This window comes from Diaporthe citri (assembly GCF_014595645.1).
Source record: "Diaporthe citri strain NFHF-8-4 chromosome Unknown scaffold_2, whole genome shotgun sequence".
NCBI classification, from domain to species: Eukaryota; Fungi; Ascomycota; class Sordariomycetes; order Diaporthales; family Diaporthaceae; genus Diaporthe; species Diaporthe citri.
Window position 1 is genome coordinate 6,120,719 of NW_025064847.1, and position 21,429 is coordinate 6,142,147.

At 55.1% G+C, this 21,429-nt stretch overlaps 8 protein-coding genes across 8 annotated transcripts; 3 read left to right on the forward strand and 5 right to left on the reverse strand.

Annotated features, from left to right (window-relative positions):
* Positions 1-426: 426 nt before the first annotated feature.
* Positions 427-2,287, forward strand: INS49_007219 (uncharacterized protein; the record flags this gene model as incomplete). The annotated part of the gene is made up of 2 exons (XM_043167984.1): positions 427-454; positions 918-2,287. The coding sequence occupies 2 exons, from the start codon at positions 427-429 to the stop codon at positions 2,285-2,287; spliced, it is 1,398 nt and encodes a 465-aa protein (XP_043029128.1).
* A 1,413-nt stretch (positions 2,288-3,700) lies between these two features.
* INS49_007220 (uncharacterized protein) lies at positions 3,701-6,193 on the reverse strand (the record flags this gene model as incomplete). The annotated part of the gene is made up of 3 exons (XM_043167985.1): positions 3,701-3,810; positions 3,884-4,667; positions 5,843-6,193. The coding sequence occupies 3 exons, from the start codon at positions 6,191-6,193 to the stop codon at positions 3,701-3,703; spliced, it is 1,245 nt and encodes a 414-aa protein (XP_043029129.1).
* Positions 6,194-7,746: 1,553 nt separating this feature from the next.
* INS49_007221 (uncharacterized protein) lies at positions 7,747-8,856 on the forward strand (the record flags this gene model as incomplete). Its single annotated transcript, XM_043167986.1, has 2 exons — positions 7,747-7,969; positions 8,030-8,856. The coding sequence occupies 2 exons, from the start codon at positions 7,747-7,749 to the stop codon at positions 8,854-8,856; spliced, it is 1,050 nt and encodes a 349-aa protein (XP_043029130.1).
* Positions 8,857-9,287: 431 nt separating this feature from the next.
* Positions 9,288-10,243, reverse strand: INS49_007222 (uncharacterized protein; the record flags this gene model as incomplete). The annotated part of the gene is made up of 3 exons (XM_043167987.1): positions 9,288-9,369; positions 9,464-9,857; positions 9,946-10,243. 3 exons carry the CDS (start codon positions 10,241-10,243, stop codon positions 9,288-9,290), a joined length of 774 nt encoding a protein of 257 aa, XP_043029131.1.
* Positions 10,244-11,313: 1,070 nt separating this feature from the next.
* INS49_007223 (uncharacterized protein) lies at positions 11,314-14,490 on the reverse strand (the record flags this gene model as incomplete). Its single annotated transcript, XM_043167988.1, has 9 exons — positions 11,314-11,516; positions 11,578-12,041; positions 12,152-12,352; positions 12,545-13,119; positions 13,190-13,199; positions 13,528-13,582; positions 13,646-13,948; positions 14,004-14,091; positions 14,473-14,490. The coding sequence occupies 9 exons, from the start codon at positions 14,488-14,490 to the stop codon at positions 11,314-11,316; spliced, it is 1,917 nt and encodes a 638-aa protein (XP_043029132.1).
* Positions 14,491-14,820: 330 nt separating this feature from the next.
* Positions 14,821-16,874, forward strand: INS49_007224 (uncharacterized protein; the record flags this gene model as incomplete). The annotated part of the gene is made up of 4 exons (XM_043167989.1): positions 14,821-15,096; positions 15,167-15,601; positions 15,677-15,914; positions 16,009-16,874. The coding sequence occupies 4 exons, from the start codon at positions 14,821-14,823 to the stop codon at positions 16,872-16,874; spliced, it is 1,815 nt and encodes a 604-aa protein (XP_043029133.1).
* Positions 16,875-17,042: 168 nt separating this feature from the next.
* INS49_007225 (uncharacterized protein) lies at positions 17,043-18,659 on the reverse strand (the record flags this gene model as incomplete). Its single annotated transcript, XM_043167990.1, has 3 exons — positions 17,043-18,134; positions 18,193-18,389; positions 18,452-18,659. The coding sequence occupies 3 exons, from the start codon at positions 18,657-18,659 to the stop codon at positions 17,043-17,045; spliced, it is 1,497 nt and encodes a 498-aa protein (XP_043029134.1).
* A 488-nt stretch (positions 18,660-19,147) lies between these two features.
* On the reverse strand, positions 19,148-20,826 carry INS49_007226 (uncharacterized protein; the record flags this gene model as incomplete). The annotated part of the gene is made up of 2 exons (XM_043167991.1): positions 19,148-20,481; positions 20,586-20,826. The coding sequence occupies 2 exons, from the start codon at positions 20,824-20,826 to the stop codon at positions 19,148-19,150; spliced, it is 1,575 nt and encodes a 524-aa protein (XP_043029135.1).
* Positions 20,827-21,429: the final 603 nt, after the last annotated feature.

Genomic DNA, 21,429 nt, shown 5'->3' on the forward strand with positions numbered 1-21,429 from the left:
ACAATATCTTCAAATCGCACCCAAAACGCCGGGAAGCGATGAGATGTCCCAGTAACTGTAAGGTCCACTCTGGATGGCAAGAAGCAGAAGAGAGAGTCCACGAAGATATCACGAAAGAGATCAAGAGACTTGTTGGCGAATATCCTGGACATAGCATCACGGTACGTTTTCGATCCACAACGATTCCGCTCTCCCCGGTTGGTGTAAACTCCGAGTCTATACTTCAACCACGTTCAAAAGTGCTCTATTAAGTTTTCCTGCACGGTAGTTGCTATGCAAGACTGTGTAAAAGCAATCTTCCAATTCTCTTGTCCTCAATGCACACAGAGGTTTAAATATACTGTTATGAAGTTTAATTGGAATATTTCAAAAGGTTCTGTTATCTACTAGCACTTGGGAAATACTTCGTCGTCTCCAGTTTGCAACATGTTCATCCACTTTTGCGTTAAGTCAGGTAAACACTTCCCATACATGAGAAGGTAGTAGGAACTATCGCCCTAACACAGTCATTTCAATTCAACTCCAATCATGGAGCGGACGTAAATGTCTCATCCCAAGCGCCATCGTGGATCGCTGTGGCTTTGAGACAGCAGCCAGCTTGCATTTTCAACAAGCCTCGTTGCATCTGATTGGCCTCGACTCGCCAATTACTAGTATCGGCTCTCAACGAGTGTCGCACAGCGTCAGTGCACGAAAATAAAAGCACTGTTGGCTTGCACTACCCACCTATGTATATTCGACGAGTCGATAGAACAGGCACTGTGTTCTCTAATAGCTCGGTGCCAACGAAAAGCTCATCAATTTCTATTTGTAATTCAAACTGGACTAACTCTCACTCTTCTTTTGTCCAGCAAGAGGTGGCCAGACTTACACCGTTTGTTGAATCCCATAGAACCGTTAACCATGACCATATCCAGAACCAAACCGACCCCCCGTGGCCAACGCCTGGGCAGGTGGCTGCCAAGGGACCGCAGAACCATCAAACAATGGGGTTGCCCAGAAAGCCGAAGCAGCGCGCAAGGTCCCGGACAGGAAATCGCTGGAGGGCGGCGCACCAGTTAATCCAAGTCTCGCTAGGTTCCAGAAGATTGTGGTCGAAAGCCCGTATTTGCTCAAGCTCGCGAACGACATGTTCACAGAGGCCTCGAGCAAGTATCCCGAAGACCCTGTTGGGAACTGCGCCATCAAATCGTTCCGCGAATTCATCTATGTGGTAGACCTTGTCATTCAGTCCGGCCCGGAGTTCTTCAACAAGGCAGAGCCTGAGACAGCCATGGACTACATCGGGTTCCCCATCAATGCCCTCCTCGATTGGCCGATGGGCACTGTCTCAGGATATGAGTTTTTCCTTCAGCGGACGGTCAACGACGCGCTCAGGGAAGTGCTCTGCTCCTGGGGCAAGTTCCTCGGCACCCCGGGCTCAAAGGCGTGCCTTGACGGCTGGCTGTCAGATACGGCGCAGGAGCTGATCGCGGCCGAGGCAAACATCGGCGGCACTTCGTACACTTTCAAGGATCTCTTCATCTGCCCGGACGCCTCCGGCACGCACCTCGGCTTTGACTCGTGGGACGCGTTCTTCGTGCGAGAGTTCCGCAGCGGCATCCGCCCCGTCGCGGCTCCAGACGACGGCGGCCCAAACCCGCTGTCCCATGACCCGACCCTCGTCATCACCAACGCGTGCGAGTCGGCGCCCTTGCAGGTCCGGACAGAGGTCAAGCTTCTCGACACTTTCTACCTCAAGGGCCAGCCATACTCCCTGGGCAACATGCTCAACTGCGGCGCGCGCACGGACGACTTTGTGGGCGGCACTGTCTACCAGGCCTTTCTCAGCGCACTCAGCTACCACCGCTGGCACGCCCCCGTCGGCGGCAGGGTTGTAGGAATCGAGTCCGTCCCGGGGACGTACTACAGTGAGAATTGGTATGAGGGGCTCGCCGGGGCGCAGGATCCGGATAAGGCCGATCCCCTGGCTGCGTGTAATTCGCAGCCATATCTCAGTGCCGTTGCGACGAGGACTATCATCTACATCGAGGCCAGGAACCCCAGAATCGGGCTGATGGCGGCCGTGTTCATCGGCATGGCCGAGGCTTCTAGCTGCGAGGTCACTGTGGAGGAGGGGGAGGACATCACAAAGGGCCAGGAGCTGGGCATGTTCCATTTCGGAGGTAGCTCGCACTGCTTGGTGTTCCGGCCTGGGGTTGGTATGCACTTCGTGCACCCGGGGCCTTGGGATATGGACCATGAGCAGAACTTCGCTGTGAGGAGTGCGTTGGCTGTGGCTGTCTAGCACCCTTACATGTTGCAGTCGGTTCTGCCAATAAGGACTTCCTTTTTAGAAACGGGAAGCTTCAACATTGCGAGGAGTGGACTGACATCACTTTCCAATACAAGTGAAAAATATTCGAGGGAATGCTAAGTTATCAGTAATTATCTGGTATCTGGTGTTCTAAAGTCGCCAATATGATAAGCAAATATGATGAGCAACGGACTTCATCAGGCTGGCAATATATCTGTAAAATCAATTTGGCCAAACCAGTGAGTTCCCAGATCAATCAATCTCCCGGTCGCGGTGCCCAAATGCTGCACCGCTTTGAGAAGCCTGGGCCTAGATAAGAAGCCCCGACTGCGTGGCTCATGATATTGAATGTCTTGTTACATTCTGAGGGGCTCTTTGAGGCCTTCGCTTCCTTTTGCATCCGATATGCGGTCATGAGGATCTTCTCTTTGCAGAACGAGGACCTCGCCGTTGGTGGGGCCGTTTTCGCTAATGTACTCCACAGTCACCAAGTAGTGAATTATTCCTGATATCTCCTTCTCCCTCACGCTCGCACGCATCACTTTGTTTTTATGCATTCCACAAGTTCTATGGGTTGTAGTGTTGAGACCATCAGGAGCTGGCAAATCGGCCTCATACTGCGTAATGAAGTCAGCATGAGGCCTTTCCGGCTCCAAAGACCCGATAAATTGACACCACGGCTCCGGAGTCTGACGACGGCTGCTAGCCTGGCGCCCTAGCAGCAGCTTGGCACTCGTATAAACGAATTTAATTGGGCGAGTGAGGGCAAGTTCGATATCAAGAATGCCGTCGATAATTTTGAACCGGTTGAGATTGTAGTACTTCTGGGGTATGGGAGTCGTACGCAGCTGCCTCGAGGGAAGGTCGAATCGTTCCGGTGGATAGGCATTGGGGATATGCATTTCAGGCCACCAGTCGTCGGGTTCAACGTAGCAGACGAGCCAGAAATTTGTCTGGTCCGCTTCGGCCGATGAAGCGAGAAGCAATGACCATGGAACGCGGCTCCCTTGATCACCTGAAGCATGAGATGCCAATAGCTTTCTGGAAGAGGACCTAAGGGGTCGGCTGATGATGATTTGCTCATGACGCCAGGGGACGTGGTCGGATGATTGGTCTATAGTTGACTGTCAGCTAGAGCAGACTTGTAGCAGCTAAACGAGGTGCCGGAATGCTGCCTGTGGGAAAAGAAGACCCTTGAATACTGACCCAGACTCTCCTTATATACCTCCTGATCCAGCTGGGTAGGATCTAGCCCGATCACCAGCGCGTTTTCGTCACGTAGTGCCTTCGGGGTACAGCTTTCGAATTGAGGCCTTTCGGCTGAGAAACGTGACAGGAAGCCCGAGCTAATAATGCGGTAGTAGTGTGGTCTGCGACCGGATTTCCCTCCGTAAGGTTGTCGCTTTAATCTGATGATCGGAAAGGTTCCAGGAATGCTTCCGATTTGGCAATCGAGGATCGCGTTGACCTCGCCGAAGAGTTGTCCGTCCTCAGTCGAGGCCGTTTCGTCTCGTCTGAAGGAAAGTACAATCAGTTCTAGCGATAGACCCTGGCTGGTAATCATCATCGCCTCTTTGCCTGTCCTACGATAGGGATGGGCGGCAATATCTCCGGACTCTAAGAAGTCTGCCGCTCGAGACGCCAGGAAATCGACAGGAGTCCCGTCAGACTCCTCCGTCGCATACCATGCCAGGATAGACTGGTCGTCGCTCGAGCGGATGATCTCCTCTTGAAGCCTCCGGAAAGCCTTCCTACCCTCGCCGTAGATGAGTGGCATGTTGACACCGAACAATCCCAGGAGACAATATGCCTCATCCTCGACTCGCGTTGTAACCCTGCTTGAAGCCCAGTACATACGGCGCGCGACACTCATCTCCAAGGGATCACCGCCCATGAGGACCTGCACGTCCACTCCAGACTTTGCCGCTATGGGACGCACAAGCGATCGTTTGGTGCCGAGGTACTCCCATCTTGCAGAGTAGAACTCGACAATTTCAGGAGCAATAAGCTCCTGCAGAGTCCAGCCCCGGGAGAACCACTTGCTCTCGGTGAAGGTATCGAGAGATTTCACGTCGTTGAGGTACGCGTAGCATACCTGCGCGGCCCCGTACCATTGGTACATGGAGTTGATGGCCTCTGTGAGCTCCGCACTGCTGGACTTATCGATGCAGCAAGTGTCTATCCAGATCCATTTGTACCCTTGCCTATGTGCAAGACTGCACGATCCGAGCAATTTGGCATATCCATATTTATTCTGCGTCACGAACTGCACGGCAGACGGGATCATGTCCTGATAGAGAATCTCCTCCTCGCCCCATCTGTGCGAGAGGATCGCATATGGGGGAGTGTCCTTCTCAAAGAACTCTCGTAACTCAAGTGACCCAGTATTCAATAGCCTCATATCGGATAAGTTAAGAGTTGTGTAAGGGAGAAGAGATCAAACACAAGGCGCACTTCAAACACAGTATCCGCGGTGTCTGCCTTGGACTGGTCGTCACGTTCGCCCTTTGAGGGGTCGGCGTCAGCTGCTGAAATTTTGTGTGCTTCGCAAGCGTTAGCGCAGGCAGGTGGGCACTTGGTCAAATCAGCCGTCACCGGCTTCTGACATGCATATTGTGGCGTTTCACCTTATCCCCGTTTCGGCCACAGCTGTGCCCTTGCAAATCTAGATTCATCTGGCTCTTCATTGCCAGATTCAATTGATTGCCAGCACTCAGTGCTTTGAAGCAACCAATAAAACAAGCAAACAAATAACAGAGATCAGGGAGGCCACCCATTGGACTATTTTCAAGCCCTACCACCCCAAGAAGGACTAGTATCAGACCTAACATAAATAAAAAGCTAGCACATATACTCAAAACGGTAGTGGTTTGTAAAGATACCCCTAAGAATATTGGTCGCCCTTGCACCTATTCTCTGGCCGCTCATTCAAGATTTAACCACTTGTATCCTAACACACAAGACACAAGCATACCTACTAATCAAATGACTATTAACATGTCTTCCATTTGCATTACAAAGATGCTTCACCTAAGGCAAATGGATAGAGTAGTACTTATGACGGTACGGCACTTATATTGCTGTTAGGAATTAGTCCGAGGGATTCATTATCCTGGTCTTTTGGCTAGCACACTTAATGCTAACAGCAGTCAAGTCTGTTTCAGTATTCAGAGTCAGGGGTCACAGTTACAGAAGCTTGCTGAGACTATCTAGCTAATGTAGAAAGGGACTTTCCATTCGGCTAACGACCAACTACGGAGTATACCACGGTGGAATCCAATCATTCCGGGCTAGTGTAGGCACATTTCTAGAAGGCCGCCCCACATGCGACACCACAGGTAAAATCAACTTGGCCCAACACAGCGGGCCTTTCCACAGGCCAAAGAGGTTAGAACTCGATTCCTAGCGTATGTGACTCCCACTCCCCAGTCAGGACGCCGTCCCCAGCTCCGCCGAGGGCACTGAGTTTCTGAAGATCTCCCAACAGGTCGTCCTTGCCCAACCCAGGCCAGGCCACACGGCCGCCCAGCGACCCTTCATATTGACCCTTGCCTTTCCCTGGGCCCATGTGACCTTGGGCACGAACATGTCTCGCAGCTCGACGACGCTGCTCGCGGACTCGCCGGGCCGCAGCGTCACCAGCGAGCCGGGGCCGGGGGCCATTCCGCGGCTGACCTTGATGGTCGGCATGTCGATCGGGGCCGGCGCGCCCGCGGGCGTCACGGAGACGAGCCCCAGCTGCAGCGCGAGGGGGTCCAGCGGGGAGTCCCACTTCAGCAGGGTCACCGGTGTCGACGGGTGTGTGTTCTTGACGGAGACCCAGAGGCTTGGGGTGGATGTGGCGGGCGCCCGCGAGAGCGAAACCTCGAGGTTTTTGGCTACTGAGAAGTCGGACATCGCGTAGAGATGGCAGCGCTGGCTTAGCGGTCTTGTTGGTGAGAGGCCTGGGAACAAGATGAAGCCTAGGGCGAATAGGGCCAGGAAAAAGAGCAGGAGTCGGCTGCTGTGAGAGATCATGTATGGTCTTCTTACTTCAACTAAGTCTGGGGCATTGTCGAAGCAATCGATTGTGCGTAGCTTTTGAATTCTTGGGCTTTGAGGCGATTATCTGGACATTGGGATTTGATGCGCGGATCAGAAGACAATTGCGAGTCTGCCAGAGCCACGACAGCTACAATCAAAGACGCGCATAGAGTGTGCTCAAAAAGCCTGGATATATCGCGCATGTGTAGTTCCTGTCATTTGACTGCTTACACCGTAGGAGACTGCGCATTAGTGCTGAATGTCATGTAACTGAGGAGACAACCTCCTCAGACGGGCTCATCGAAGTTGGTGGAGTAGGAGACATTCCGCCGTGACTTTGTGGTCAGTGTGCATATGCGGGCAAGGAGATATGCCGAGCCAAGCCTGCCAAGTGACCCATTTGCGGTGCTTGTCACCCCCAACCTCGGGAGTCGGGCGAGTACCGTGTTGACCTAGCTACATTTGACAGGAGGAGCGTGTCCAAGACCTTGGCGAACCTGGTCAGGGGTGGAAAGTTCAAATTGAGTCCTCTCTCGAGAGCTCAGCATCAGATAAGCTTAATTGGTGGGTTGAGTGTGCGACAAAGCCAAGCAACAAAACTCCAGCTGCCCAGCGCGCTATTACAAGATGTGGACCAAGATAGAGGCAACCTTCCTTTTTTGTACTCTCGTATTTTGGCACTTTGGGCTTCTAAGTCCGGAATGTCTGCAACGGTTGCTTCTGGGGGGCCCATGGAAGCCTCAGAATTAATGTTGTTGGATCAGCAACCGTCCCTCCTCTGGCAGTGGCTGCTCCATCGCGTATTTAGATTACCAACTGACTTACTGCCAAACTGCTTCTTTACTCGGTATCAAATTTTCTTCCTTCCTTTAGATACCTCAGTCCTGTTTATAAGGAAGGCGTACCAGCAGATCATAACATCCTTGCCCTAGGGAGACTCAAGGGAAGAGAAGGCTAGAGGGGCTAACTAACTGGATGAACAGACATCGTGGCAGCTCAACTTGAAGTACAGAGCGATCTTCGCTATAGAAAGAATTAGTACAATTCGAGGGCTCCTCGTATAGAAGTTGTCCCGACGCAAGACCTCCCTATTCGGGAGCAACAAATAAGTGACTTGTTGCCAGAGGAGGAACTGTTGCCGACCTAATCGTCAAATCTGGTCTAGAACTCTCCCCAGATCTCTGCCAAGCTCGGTACGGTATCCTTGATATGGTAGAGGTAACCTGCCTTTTTCGTCTACTCCCATCCTTGAGCTCAATGGGATTCGCGCCGTGTATTCTAAAGAAGAATCCCATATGGTGGACTTAAGCTAGCACCACGAAAATGAGTATATAACCGCTGAGCGTTTCGACTGCGGCCAGTCTTTGACAGCAGCTCGTAGTCGCAAACACTCATTGTCAAGTTAGTTTTCTGGTCAAACAGTCAGAATGAAGTTCATCGCCAGTCTCCCCTACCTCGCCGCTCTGGCCAACGCTCTTGCTGTCGACATCAGCAAGCGTGACTCTCCCATCAATGTCGAAATCGAGATGGTCAGCAACAGCGAAGTCAAGGCGAAGATCACCAATACCGGCGGCGAGGCCCTGAATGTTTTCAAGACCGGAAGCATTCTTGACAATCGCCCTATTGAGAAGACTGCCGTGTCCGTGGGTGGTAAGTCTGACCTTTGACATGACTTTTCCCACTTCCAAGTCGGACTAACGCATTCTATAGGTGAGAACGTCGCATTCAGCGGCCTGAAAATCTTCGTGGACTCCAACCTCGTCGACGCCGATGAGTTCCAGACTCTGGCCGCCGGCGAGACCGTCGAGGCCCAGTGGGACGTAGCCGAAGTGCACGACCTCAGTGCCGGTGGCGACTTCGACATCGCGACCACGGGGTCCCTGAAGTACGCCACGGCCAACAGCACCGAGATCATCGGCGAGGCCAGCATCGAGTCCGCCCCCATCAAGGTTACGGTGGACGGCGCGCAGGCCTCGAGCGTGCACGAGAACTCGCCGCTGAAGCGCACCGTGATCGCGTCCGACTGCAGCTCCTCGCAGAGGAGCACGCTGACCTCGGCGCTGTCCGGGTGCGTGCAGTACGCGCAGGGCGCGGCGTCGGCGGCCAGCTCGGCGCCCGCGGCCAAGCTCGAGGAGTACTTCAAGAGCTCGTCCTCGAGCACGCGCAGCACGGTGGCGCGGGCGTTCAACAACATGGCGACGCAGTGCGGCAGCGCCTCGAGCGGCAACACGCAGATCCGCTGCACCGACTCGGCCGGCGCGTGCCAGGGGTCCGTCGTCGCCTACACGGTGCCCAGCCAGAGCTACATGCACTACTGCCCGAGCTGGTACTCGTACCCGGCCTCGACCAGCACCTGCCACGGTACCGACAGGCCCTATGTCGTCGTCCACGAGGCTACGCACCTGACCCAGGTCAAGGGCACCGACGACTACAGCTGCTATGGGTACAGCTGTGTTCGCGGGCTGACTGCAGCCCGGAACTTGAACCATGCTGATACCTATGCTCTGTTCGCCCAAGCTATTCGGGTCAACTGTTAAGCGTGGAACCAATGTTTGCGGTTTTGCCCAAGAACTGTTGCAGTGCACTTGCACGTTTCTTTTTTTGTGTAAATAACCGTCCTGCTACGACAGACGCCACGATCCTCGCTTCTTGAAGGCTCTATCACATTAGCAGTACTTGAATATATATCCTGTCGTGCACTGCTTCAGTATATCGATGTTTACCGGTGCCTATGACCCTCGACTTTCGAATTGATGGTTACCGGTATGGTAAGTTTGGCTTAAAGACCTCGGGACGCTCTTCGCGGTGCAAGAGGCGCTTATGAACTAATAAAACTTACTCAGTGGCTGGTACCTGGCTGGAGACATCTAACCCTAACGCATGTAGATAAATTAAAAACCTGTCCGCCGCCGCTGCAACACACAGAGAGAGGGAGAGAGAGGGCGAGAGAGAAACGCATATACCATATCTATAACCTGCCCGTAGCCAACTTCCCGCTATCGGTGAGCGACCTGATCATGGGCGTCTTGATCCAAGAGGGGTGGACGACGCTTTGTTCTTCCGGTCAGCACGAACTGCGGGCCGTGGCCAACCTTGAAATAACGGCACGGGGACGGGGAAACGGCGAGCCTGGATAACACTCACGTTGCCCGCACCAGAGGCGCGTTGTAGACGAACCAGCACTCCTGCACGAGCCCCTCGTGGAACGACAGGAGCCCGTTCTTGGAGCACGCATACGGGACGTTGCACGCCTGGGTCGCGAAGGCGGCCATGCCCGAGACGTTGACGATGTGGCCGTGGTTATGCTTCACCATGGCCGGCAGGAACTGCTTGACCAGGTAGACCGGTGCAAACAGGTTGACCTCGAATACCCTGCGTGTGTCTGGCCCGGGCATCTCCAGGATCGGCGATATGATGCCGGTGCCGGCGTTATTTACGAGGACTGTTGGGTCGCCGTGGTCGTTCCTGATGGTGTCCGTGACGGAGGCGATCTCAGAGGCTACCCTGAGGTCGGCCTTGTAGAAGCTGGTGTTTTTACCTGTGGCAGTCGGTTGTTAGTCGGGTGTCAGTCGTTGTATGCCTCACTCGCGGGTCTGACACTATGTTACACTGAAGTTGTTACTAACCAGTCGGCTCTAATGGCGGGTTGAGATCGATGATGATGACTTTGACGTTGTCTCTCTCGAGCCACGAGACAATCTTGGCACCAATGCCACTGCTCCCTCCAGTCACCACCACAATCTCCTTGGAACAGTCCCACGTATCGTCAACCTCGAAGTTGTTGGCTTTTCTTTGCGACATCCAGCTATTCAGCTTTGGTAATAGAGGCAGGAGAACCAATGACGCAAGACCGGCCTGTGCTTCGGGTGTCTTTGCCATCTCAACTGCCCGAGCGAGTCGCTGATGATTCAGGAGAGACTGCATGATTGATGAGATGTACCAATTGTAGCCGCTGTGATGTTTGATACTTGCTTGATGATGGGAACAACATCACACAGCCGGTGAGACTGGGGCAGAGTGGACACCTACTTGAAGCTGTGGCCATTTTTACCTTGGTAGTTAGACGGCTTAAGGGGGTCCCGTGGTGCAGTTTACCTAGTGGTATCGTCATGATGAACTCGTTCATGGCCAGGGCTGTGTAGGCCCTGAATGCCACAGAACCGAACGATTGAATGCATCAACCTTGCAAGGCCAGGATTTCTTTAAGCCCGGGAGCCCTGGCACATGATGTGTGCCACTTCTGCAACATTGGCCTGCGGGCCGGTCCAAAACACCGAGGTGGGTTGACTGAAACTTCCCCCTCGGCTGTTTGATCAAACCTCGGGTTAACAAGAGATCTACCCACGCAATATTGGCCGAGGCGAATTTCCAAAACTGCATTCAGCACTTAGTGTCTAATTTACAGTGCATTGCAGACGCTCGAAGCGTGAGGTGCTTGAGGTATGATAGTGTGCCGTCAATGTCAATTGAGTCAACACTTGCCCATTTTCCACCAAAGCTCCCATAAATGATTGCCGAGGCCATCGCGAAAAGATCGATCCGAGCGTAGATTTTCTCTCGCACACAATTCTAGCCTCTCAGATTTGGTTGACATTCGCAGACAAAATTTCGAAATGCCGGATGACAATCGTTTCTCTCGTAATCTCATTAATAATACAAGGTACAGAGTATAAATCCAAAATCACCTCAGTTGTGGCCATCCTTCATCCTTCTTTCTTAAGCGAAACCCCAGTCTGTAGATGTGCAGTTACAACCAACCCATGACAATCACTCCGATTTCAAAATTCAAAGTAAACCTGGCAGAACACAAAGATGAATCAGCCAAGAAAGATCTCCCTTTTTTCCGGTGGCTTTCCCGGCGAGCCCTTTCAGGCCAGCATGTCCTCCCAGGTCGTTGACCTTGCGTTGGGATAGTCCGGCCCGTTCATGGCCTGGAAGAAGACACCCTCCCAGTCCTCTATGACCGACGACCCCTGCAGAAAACTGTCGAAGGTCTACGCCGCCGCGCCGCCGAATAGCTGGCGCTGCATGTTGTCCGTCTCTGGACGCTGCTGGAACGAAAACGAGTCGTACATCCCGCCCAGCACACCGGTGCCGCCAAGGTTGAGGCCCTGAACGGGCCCCTCCATCATCGCTGCCTGGCCAACTACCGTCGCCGTCGTCATCGTCGGGCTCAGAGCCCTCATCGGCGGTCCCGCTGCGGCGCTTTCCACCACCGGATGCGCAGCAGCATCAGCAGCACCTCCGCCCTCGAGCACTCCCCGAACTGCCCCCGTCTCCCCCCCCCCCCCGCAGCCAGGCCGGGAAGTGCCGCTCCTCGGGCGGCCGCCCCTGGCCGATACACACGTCGACGGTCATGGTCATGAGCAGGTACGAGCTGGTGTGGCGCGCCAGCAGGTCGGTCCAGTCGGCGGCGAACGAGGAGCCCGCCGACTCGGTCATCAGCGACTGTGCGAGGCTGGACACGTGGCGCACCGTCTCGGCGACCCACTCGGTGCCCTCGTATCGTGGCAGGAATGCCTTCATGGCCTCGGCGAAGACGGCCATGCGCTTCTGGTTGGTGGTGCTGCTGCTGCTCGCCGCCGCGGGGCCGCCCCACGCGGGCGTCCCCTGACGCTCGGCAGCGCCTCCGCCGGTGGTGGTGCCGGTGTTGGCGCCGCGTGCGCTGGCTAGCTTGGCGGTGATGGAGTGCAGGGCCAGCGGGGTCGCCACGCATGCGACGCTATTTTCGTGAAACAAACCGGTGTCAGCATTTCATGGCCCGGGAGGGGTAAGTTTGTGTGTTTGCGCTTGTGTTTGCGTTTGCGGAAGAAAAAAAGGCCGGGAACTCACGCTGTGATCGGCAGCCAATGGGCCAGGTGACGCCGGACGAGCTCGCCCAAGCACTCGGTCACGCTGAGGGCGGCGTCTTGCAGCTCCTGGCGGCTCTCGTGGATGATCTCAAAGGTCTTGTGCCGTGACGGCTCTGCTGCTTTGTTCAGTGTCATGGAGTGGTAGAGGACGCTGTAGTGGTAAAGCGCGATTCTCGCGGAGCTGAGTAGGGTTGTTTGGTCAGAGCTGCAGCCGTGCATAGGTAAAGTGAGCGGGAAACTTGCTGGTAATAGATGTACAGATTTTTCGTATTCAAAACAACAGACTTGTTGAGGCGCCTTGTCCTCGTCCAAGCTGTGATTGCCCATCGTGCCGCCAAAGACAGGAAAATAGATGCTCGTGCGTTCATGCCACCTCTCCAGGAGCACTTTGCACTCTTCAATCCCGGCCTCGTCTTCAGGCTTTGGGGTTATTCGGGACTGTTGTGCGTTTTCGAAAAGGAAAACGAGCGTCAACACGTCGGTGAGCACAATGCAGAACTGGATATAGTGGGTGAGCAGCCGGGCGAGGGAGCGCTTCGTGGCGGCGTTGTATACGCTCGACCGGTGCACTTCGTCCTCCAGGTCTGCAAACCCAAGAGGCGTCACGGCATCAAAACCGAACCGGTGCCGGGTAATGCTGATGCTGCGGCGGGTGCACAGTGAGCCGAGACGGTCGCGGATGATGCAAGACCACCACAGGCGACGCAGCATGTTCTGGAGCTTCTGTGGCTGACTGCACGTTGTCGTCCCGGCTGTCGATGTGGTCGGGGTCGACGTCGTGCAGCGGTCTGCGTTGATGCTTCGCGCGTGCTGGATGGCCAGGCTGAGCCACGTCGAGTTCGGCTTGAGCTGAAAGGCAGCCTTGCTCCCAGGGACCCAGCATGTGAGAAGCAGGGCAGCTTGTGCTAGAGAGAGCTGGGAGTCTTCCGTCTCCATGTCATACAGTAGCTGTTGTTGTATTAGCACACGACGACCATGGTCCAGGAGGTCGAAGGCATGCCAGCCAGATGGATCATACCTTGACACGTCTGTAAAAGGTGGCCTTCGCAGTGCGGATATTAGGAGGTCCCAGAGCTTTGATCGTCTCAAGTGATATGAACTGTATCTCTGTTAGTCACCTGGCCATGTAAACATGTCTTGAAGAGAGTAGAGTGGGCAACAGACATTACAGCTTGCACAAAGCATGGCCTGGAACACAAGCAGGGACATCTTCTCCCGCGAGCCTCCGGCTTGTTACTTTGAGAGGACATCTCCCAGAAATCTCCCTCGTTGAGTATCGGAAGGACGACGTGGACTTGAAGGAAACAGTGTTGAACCAAGTCGTCCAACGACAACTGGGTTGGGATGTGCAAGCACCCCTGTGACTCGAGATAGTTGACATCTTCAGCAGGGATGGCGTGGAGCCTGCCAGCTGTGAGGAAGGAGTAATGGGAATAGGAGACATCCGCACTGGCAGATGACGACCTTTTATTACCATGTCTCGTCCGTGACTCAGACCCGGTGTTAATGTGTGTCGGCGTATCCACGTAGTGCCTCTTGGTTGTGCTCGTGGTCGACGGCGGCGACGGCAGTGGCTCTGGATGTGAGCTGGAGCCAGTGCCCTTCCATTGCATCTCATCAGCATCAGGCCAGCTATCCCAGCCACCGGGTCCACCGTTGATGTCGTTCATAGCCGCGTGTGTGGCTCGCTCGACTCTTTCTTCCAGGCCCACCACATTCGCACTGCACCCAGACGGTGCCTCGAACGTGCTCGATGGCGGTGCCTTCTTTGTCTGGACTGTCGATGGCGAAACATCTTCCATCCAACCAGTCGACGATGGGATGGAACTGACATTGGCAGTACCCCGGTTCGGAGCCGGAATCTGTGACTGTGTCTGAGTGTCCCGAGTCCTGTCCTTCCTGGTCTTTCCTCGTTTGTCTCTGGGGAACTCGTCAGTAAGGCAACGGCAGTGCGAAGGATGAATAAAAACAATAATGTGGCATACAGGCGTGAGCTTCGCCCAACCACAAGACAGTTCTTGCTGTCGAGGAAACAGTTGGTGCACGGCTGACCCCGGCGTGAGACATCGCAGCGGACTTTTCGGGAGCGGCACGACACAGGCCTTTCCGGCTTTTCTCTTGTTCGCCAAGGACGGGTTGAGGTCCGAAAAGGAGCTCTCGTTCGGAGCATCGTTCGTGTCAGCCATGTTAGCAGGGTCGATAAACCTTTGAAGATAGGGATATGCTAATTAGCAGCCTGCTATCCGCGTGTGCCGTGGAGATGTGGCCGAACAGCTCGGCAAAAGACACTGGTGAAGAAACCCCGGGTTTTGGTGGCATATGGGGTGCTAGGACCCCGAGGTCCGAGGTGATTTAACGTCTTCTTCGGCTCCACTTTAGAGTTATACTACGGGAGGTGGGTGATCAACTGGAAAAGTCTTGGTTGCTCCCAACACCAAACAAGCAGTGCAACAAAATGCTGTCGGGTAGAGCCTATAACGAGCATCGTACATTCAGAGGATGATAACGCAGGAGAATCTGACTCCGACAGTCCGACAGAGGGTGGTCGAGATTACATGTATATATAGAGGAGACGCCTTTGTGTACTCACAATTAAGAACACCAAATTCCCCTAATGGCAGCTTCCTCGACACATCTGCTACACTCACCATGACTTCTTTGTTCGACGATGTGCCCACGCACTCTGTGGCCGTCTCACAGACCATTATCAATGATCCCCAAAACCGGCATCTTAAGATCATATCCCTTGGTGCAGGTGTCATGGGGATCATAATGGCATACAACCTCCAGATGCACTGCGAGAACGTCGACCTTACTATCTACGAGAAGAACGCGGATATTGGTGGCACATGGTACGAGAGTCGGTACCCAGGCTGTGCCTGTGACGTACCGAGCCACTCGTATACTTTCCAATTCGCGCCGAACGTAAGTTTTCCAGCTCCAGGTTCTTCAACAATAGCACGAGGGTTTTGTTAAAATGACATGTCAATTGTAGCCAGACTGGCCCAGATACCTGTCGAAGCGAGAGGACATCTGGAGCTACCTAGACCGCGTATGCAACGTCTTTGACCTTCGCAAACGCTTGAAGCTTAAGACGGCTATCACTGAAGCACGGTGGGACGAGGACTGCTCCCAATGGCACATCACTGCCATTCGCACAGCACCGGATGGCACAAAGGAGGAAGTCCACGACACTTGCGACGTGTTCGTCTGCGTCTCGGGGGTCTTGAATAATTGGAAGTGGCCCGAAATCGAGGGCTTGGATACGTTCAAGGGCAAGGTGATCCACACTGCCGACTGGGACCAGGATTACACCGCGGAAAAGTGGAAGGGAAAAAATGTCCTGGTTATTGGTTCGGGGCCGTCGTCTCTCCAGGTCGTGCCCAACATGCAGCCACATGTTAACCACATGGACATTTTTGTCAGGACGGTAAGTCCTCTTCTCGTTCAAGTGACAAGCTGGGTTGGTTTAAAAAAAAGACGACATTGCTGACGCTGATTCCAGGGCGTTTGGTTTGCTCCCCTGTCGGAAGGATTCGAAGAGTCCCAAGTCTACACGGAGGAAGGAAAGGCTCAGTTCCGCGACGAACCGCAGAGGCTGATCGGCTACATCAAGTCGATCGAGAGCCAGCTCAACAGGATGTGGCCTGTTCTTCTCAAGGACACTGAGGCGCAGAAGATGACCCATACCGTGATCCACGCGCGGATGGCCGAGCTGATCAAGGACCCTTATCTCATCCAAGGTAAGCAACATCCATCATCCCCCCTTGCCAGCCATCGTCTTGTTGGGTATTTCATCTGACGCATATTCTTTTTTTTTTTTTTTTAAATCGGCAGGCTTCACACCCAAGTTCTCGATCGGCCGCTGCCGCGTCACCCCCGGCGAGAACTACCTCAAGTCCATTCAGCAGCCCAACGTCAACATGCACTTCACCGGCGTCGACCGCGTGAACCCGACGGGCGTGGTCGGCGCCGACGGCGTCCACCGAGAGGGCGACACGCTCATCTGCGCCACCGTCTTCGACGACTCGTTCCGCCCACGCTTCCCCATCGTCGGGCGCAACGGCGTCGACCTGCGCGCCGCCTGGGCCGACGGAGACTGCACATCCTACCTGGGCCTGACCGTGCCCGACGTGCCCAACCTGGTGATGCTGCCGGGGCCCCCCTTGCGCGTGCAGAACGGCTCGCCCTTCGCCGCCTTGCACGCCGTGGGCGCCTTCGTGCTGCGCGTCATCGAGAAGCTGCAGGCCGACAACATCCGCAGCTTCGCGCCCAGGAGGGAGGTCGCGCGGGCCTTCATGCGGCACTGCGACAAGTTCCACGAGGCCTCCGTCTTCTCGGACGGGTGCCGCTCGTGGTACAAGAACAACGTGACGGGCAGGGTCACCGCCGTGTGGCCCGGGAGCGCGGTGCACTACGCCGAGGCGCTGAGGACGCCGCGGTGGGAGCACAACCATCTTGACTACCGGAACCCGACCAACATGTTTGCGTGGTTGGGGAACGGGTCTGTCAAGGAGCTCACGGACCCGGCGCTGGACCCGGCGCTGGATCCGGCGCTGGATCCGGCTTATTACGTCAAGGTCGAGAATATTGACCCCTTGTGGACCGAGGAAATTCAGAAGACGAGGCGGAACGGTGCGCAGAATGGTGGGAAGTTGGCTGAGACTAATATGGAGAATGGAAATGGGAGCATGCAAGTGTAGGTAGTGATTGTTAGTAGTGGAGGGTTCAGGGGAAAGAAGACTTGAACTATAAAATCAAACAAGCTTCTGAGGTTGCTGCTAAATCATGGCAAGTATGCTTGTTGATTCAGTCAAATTACTAACAGACATGTGAAGCGATCCCGAATGACGCCCCGAGGAAAAGCTCGGTCAATCCTTGCCGTGACTGGTGCGTGGTGTAGCCAGAAAATTGAAGTCTTCGTGTATATAAAACCCGTGACAACGGACCCTCATTGGTTGGGCTGGATTGACGCACGCCCAGGTATAGTTGACCAGCAGTGCTGGCAACACCTTGTCCAGCATCATGAAAGCGACAGTTTTCCCGAGGCAGCTGTACTTGCCGCTACTGAAGACCAGATCAACCGTTTTTTCCATCTCCTTCAACTTTTCCGCGCCCTCTTCCTTACACAGCCAGCGTTCGGGCCGGTAGATGTCCGCATCCTTCCCGAATATTGACTGGTTCCGCTGCGCCGAATAGACGTTAACTCCGATCTCGATTCCTGCTGGGATGAATTTCCCGTTCAGGGTGGCGCCTTCAGGCGGTGGGAGCCGCGTGCCCAGTCCGCCCAGTGGGGGACAGATGCGCAGGCCTTCCTTGATGCATGCTTGCAAGTACGACAGGGCCTTCGCGTCCGACTGCTTCATTCCCGGCTTCGAATAGCCCTCCAGCTCGGCCATCAACTTTGAATAGACCACAGGGTTGGTTATGACGTTGAGGAATATCATACGGATGGCAGTGGCCGTGGAGTCGGATCCTCCCAGAGTCTCAGTGATGGCCTCATTTTTTGCCTCCTCGGCGGAGAGACCACACCGCATCCAAGAGCCCAGCATATCCATCTTGGGCGGCGCTTTATCAGCCTCTGCGAATCGCTTCGCGACCACGCCCATGGCGATGCCCATCATCGCGCCCAGGCCGGTTTTGTCAGTTGCTCGCGGCCTCAGAGGTGCCATGATCCTGCTGGAGAGCAACGCCTGGAACCGGGGGAAGTGCGAGCCAAGCTCGCTGACCACGGCGAACTGCTTCACGCTCTCGATGAAGGAGTACATGTCCCTGTCCTGTTTGAGGTAGCCGACCGGCTGCTCGAAGCCCTGCTGGGTGAGGACGTCCAGTGTGAAGTACGAGGCGAGCTTGGCGACGTCGACCGGCTTGCCCTGGGTGGATTTGCGCTCGACTATGGCCAAGAGATTGCTGATCCTGTCCTCGATGTCCTGCTCGAGGTTGGGCAGATCCCTTCCGGAGTACTGCAGGCATGTCAGTCAAGAGTGTCAGATTGATTCCGGGCATGGCCGCATGACTTACTCCGCGCATCAACTTTGCCCTAAGCCGCATATGTTTCTTTTCATCGGGCTCGGATAGGACATTAGTTTTGTCCGGCGTCGTGTTGAACGCCTCATACCATGGACCACGGGTGAAGTTCGAGCGTGGCGAGGTCATATACTGCATGATCAAGGGATCATTCGTCACTACCTTGCTCGGAGCTATTCTGACTATGGAACCTGTGACCATGTTTCAGCAAGTGCGAGCTATCTACGGATGCTAGATGCAGGGCGCGACGTACCATATTTTGCCAAAGCTTTGGCGCAGTCAACCTGCGTCCGGCCCATGATCGTTGCTCGGAAGAGCCAGAGGCTCGAGACAGATGCCAACCATGGTCCTTTCACATGAGCACACTTGGAATAATTGACAGAGTATTTGACAATGATGAGCGAGAAGAGCAGAAGAAGGCAGAACCACAAGTGGCCTTGAGGGTGAAACGCGGCTTCCATTGCTGCAATATGTGGCTGGGCTCACGAACGGAATGAAGTTTCAGTTGCGTCGCTTAGAGGAAGAGGTCGATTTCTCGCTCTGGCGTGGGGATTCCACCACCTTGTGTCCTCGGTCTCTAGATTTGACCAATGACCACCTGCACCCAATGCAAGCGCCAACATTGGCATCGGCCCATCTACAGGCGAGACTTCCGCTGCATGGCGGTCGGCAATAAGATCTGTACGAGGCAACTATCCGATCCTGGACTCCTACAACCCCCTCAGAAAGAGAAAAGAAACGAGACAACAAGAGCTGGGCCGGAGGTATGTGCAAGCTTGGGGAATGAGGAGATTGCCTATGACAGTGTCTAGAACATACGAGAATTGATAATTGGTCCAGGTTGCTCATCACCACCGACCCAGAGACATCAAGCCTGTCAGTTTCGAGAGAATACTATATCCATAAAATCCTCCCCAGCGGCAAGTCTTCGTCTGTTTGTGGGATGTTGCTACTTCCGAGCCCTGATCAGCACCTTGAGACCGGGCGCGTGCGACGCAATGCCCCCGGTCACAACCCACTTCCCCTCCTCCAGCATTTCTAGGTCAAACCGACGGATGATCTCAGGTACGAGTTTATGCATCTCCATCAGGGCAATCTCCTTGCCCAAGCACACCCTCGCGCCCATGCCGAAAACATACATGGCAGCGTCCATCTTAGCCACCTGCTCCTCGGGGCCCAGCCACCGCTCGGGGCGGAACTCATGCACATCAGCACCGAACACGTCCGCGTCCCTCTGCACGACATACGCCTGGCTCGTCATCTCGGTGCCCGCCGGGATGAAGTTCCCATCGATCTCTATGCCGCCCCGCGGCGCAAGGCGCGGAAAGATGTTTGGGATCGGGGGGTTCACACGCAGCGACTCCCGGATACACGCACTCATGTACGGCAGGTGCGCCCGCGTCTCGTCGTACTGCACGACCGGGCTCAGCAGCCCCTTTTCATCCGCCGCCGCGATCTCGGCCCGCACGCGGGCCATGGCGTCGGGGTGCATGAGGAGCAGCCGCAGCGTGGCGCCCAGCCCGCTGCCCGTCGTGTCGACGCCCGCCTGGATCAGGAGCGTCATGTGCGCCGTCCTCTGCGTCGCGGTCAGCGGCCGCGCCGAGCCGTAGTCGTCGCCGCTGCCGCCGACCGTCGCCTCGAGCGCCAGCTGCAGCATGTCCGGCGGGTCCGGCCGGGGCTCCCCCATCTCCATGCGCCGCTCGCGCTCGGCGATCTCGCGGTTCGCCTGCGTGACCAGCCAGCCGTTGCCTGTCTCGTCCGACTCGCGGGGGAGCACGTGGGGCCCCAGCGGCGAGGGGAGTATCACCTCGCGGAGGAAGCGCCAGCGCTGCGAGAGGCCGAAGAGGGCGAGCCCGTCCCGCCAGGCGCGGATGAGGCCGCGCTCGTCGCGGTCGTTGGTGAGGAAGCCCCAGGGCGTGGTGAACACGATGGTGGTGAGCACGTCAGCGGCAAACTCGGCGACCTTGTCGCTCAGGATGACCGGCTCGCCAGTTTCAATGGGCTTCTTTTGGTTGGAGAGGAACATGCGGATGAGATTGTCCACCCGCGACTCCCAGTTCTTCTTGATCAAGCCGACGCCCCATGGCGCCCCGCCGACGGCCTTGCGCAGCTCCTTGTGCTCCTGGCTATCGGTGACTTGGAAGATTGATCTGGGTCCCAGGGCATCGTGCCCGTACATGGACGATTTGGTGTTACACTTGGAATTCCAGTAGATCTCATTAAGCGCCGAAGCCTTGTAGAAGAACAGGAGAGTGGGTGTAATGCGGATTGGCCTTCCGTCCTCTAGTTCGGGGCATTCCTATGTCAGTGACGATACCTCTAGATAAGGTGGTCTTATTTCTTCACAGTTCGGATCTCAACAACACCAGAGGAGGCTCCTGACGTACTGCCGTATTTGCGCACAAGCGACATGAGCCAGTCGGGCTCCTTTGACGTGACGGAGGCCAGGCCCAACGGCAGTGACGAGCATGCGGCATACCACGGGCCTGGGAAGTGACGCAGTGGGTGCCAGAACAGGCAGTGGATTATACGCCAACCAACAAGCGACAGAGCAACAAATCCAAATGCCAGCACGGCCTTGAGGAGTGCTGACTGGATAGCAGAAGAGTTCAACAAGTGGATTGCCATGCTGGTAATTCTTTATTTCGATATGGCACGGGACGTCGCAATGATAGAAATCCATTTGGAATGATGGGTTCTTGCATAGCAGTATTTATGTTGAATATTGCTTTCCTCCGGCCTTGGTCACGGGAATACCTGATCCGGACCTGGGCACCTGCAGTCAGCGTCACTATGTGTTGCCATGTCAGACTCGGCACCTGTTCTGTCGAATGAGGTAGCCCGGCTCTGGTGACACACGTGCACATCTGCGGGGTTGAGAACTAGAATCTAAGACAAATGCTACCTGAATTCTACAAATGCAGTGACTTGACTTGGCGTTTATGTTGATCAGGAGGAGATTTGTCATTGTGCCATCCGAGGGGAAGTTTGATGCGAGTCTTGTGTAGTAGAAAAGATTCGTCGCGAACCACACTCTCCTCAAGTGCTGGCCAAAAACATTCAGATCGCTTGAAAGAGTACACTTCTGGTTTGCGTCTCGAAATCCGTCGGCCGTATGACCCAACGATACGGCGGGCTCTGCAGTGTATTTTCAACCGCACCTATTTTGGACGTGGAAGGAAACCTTGGTACTGCCCTACGCGTTGCTGTGGCAGGTGAGTGGAGAGCTGT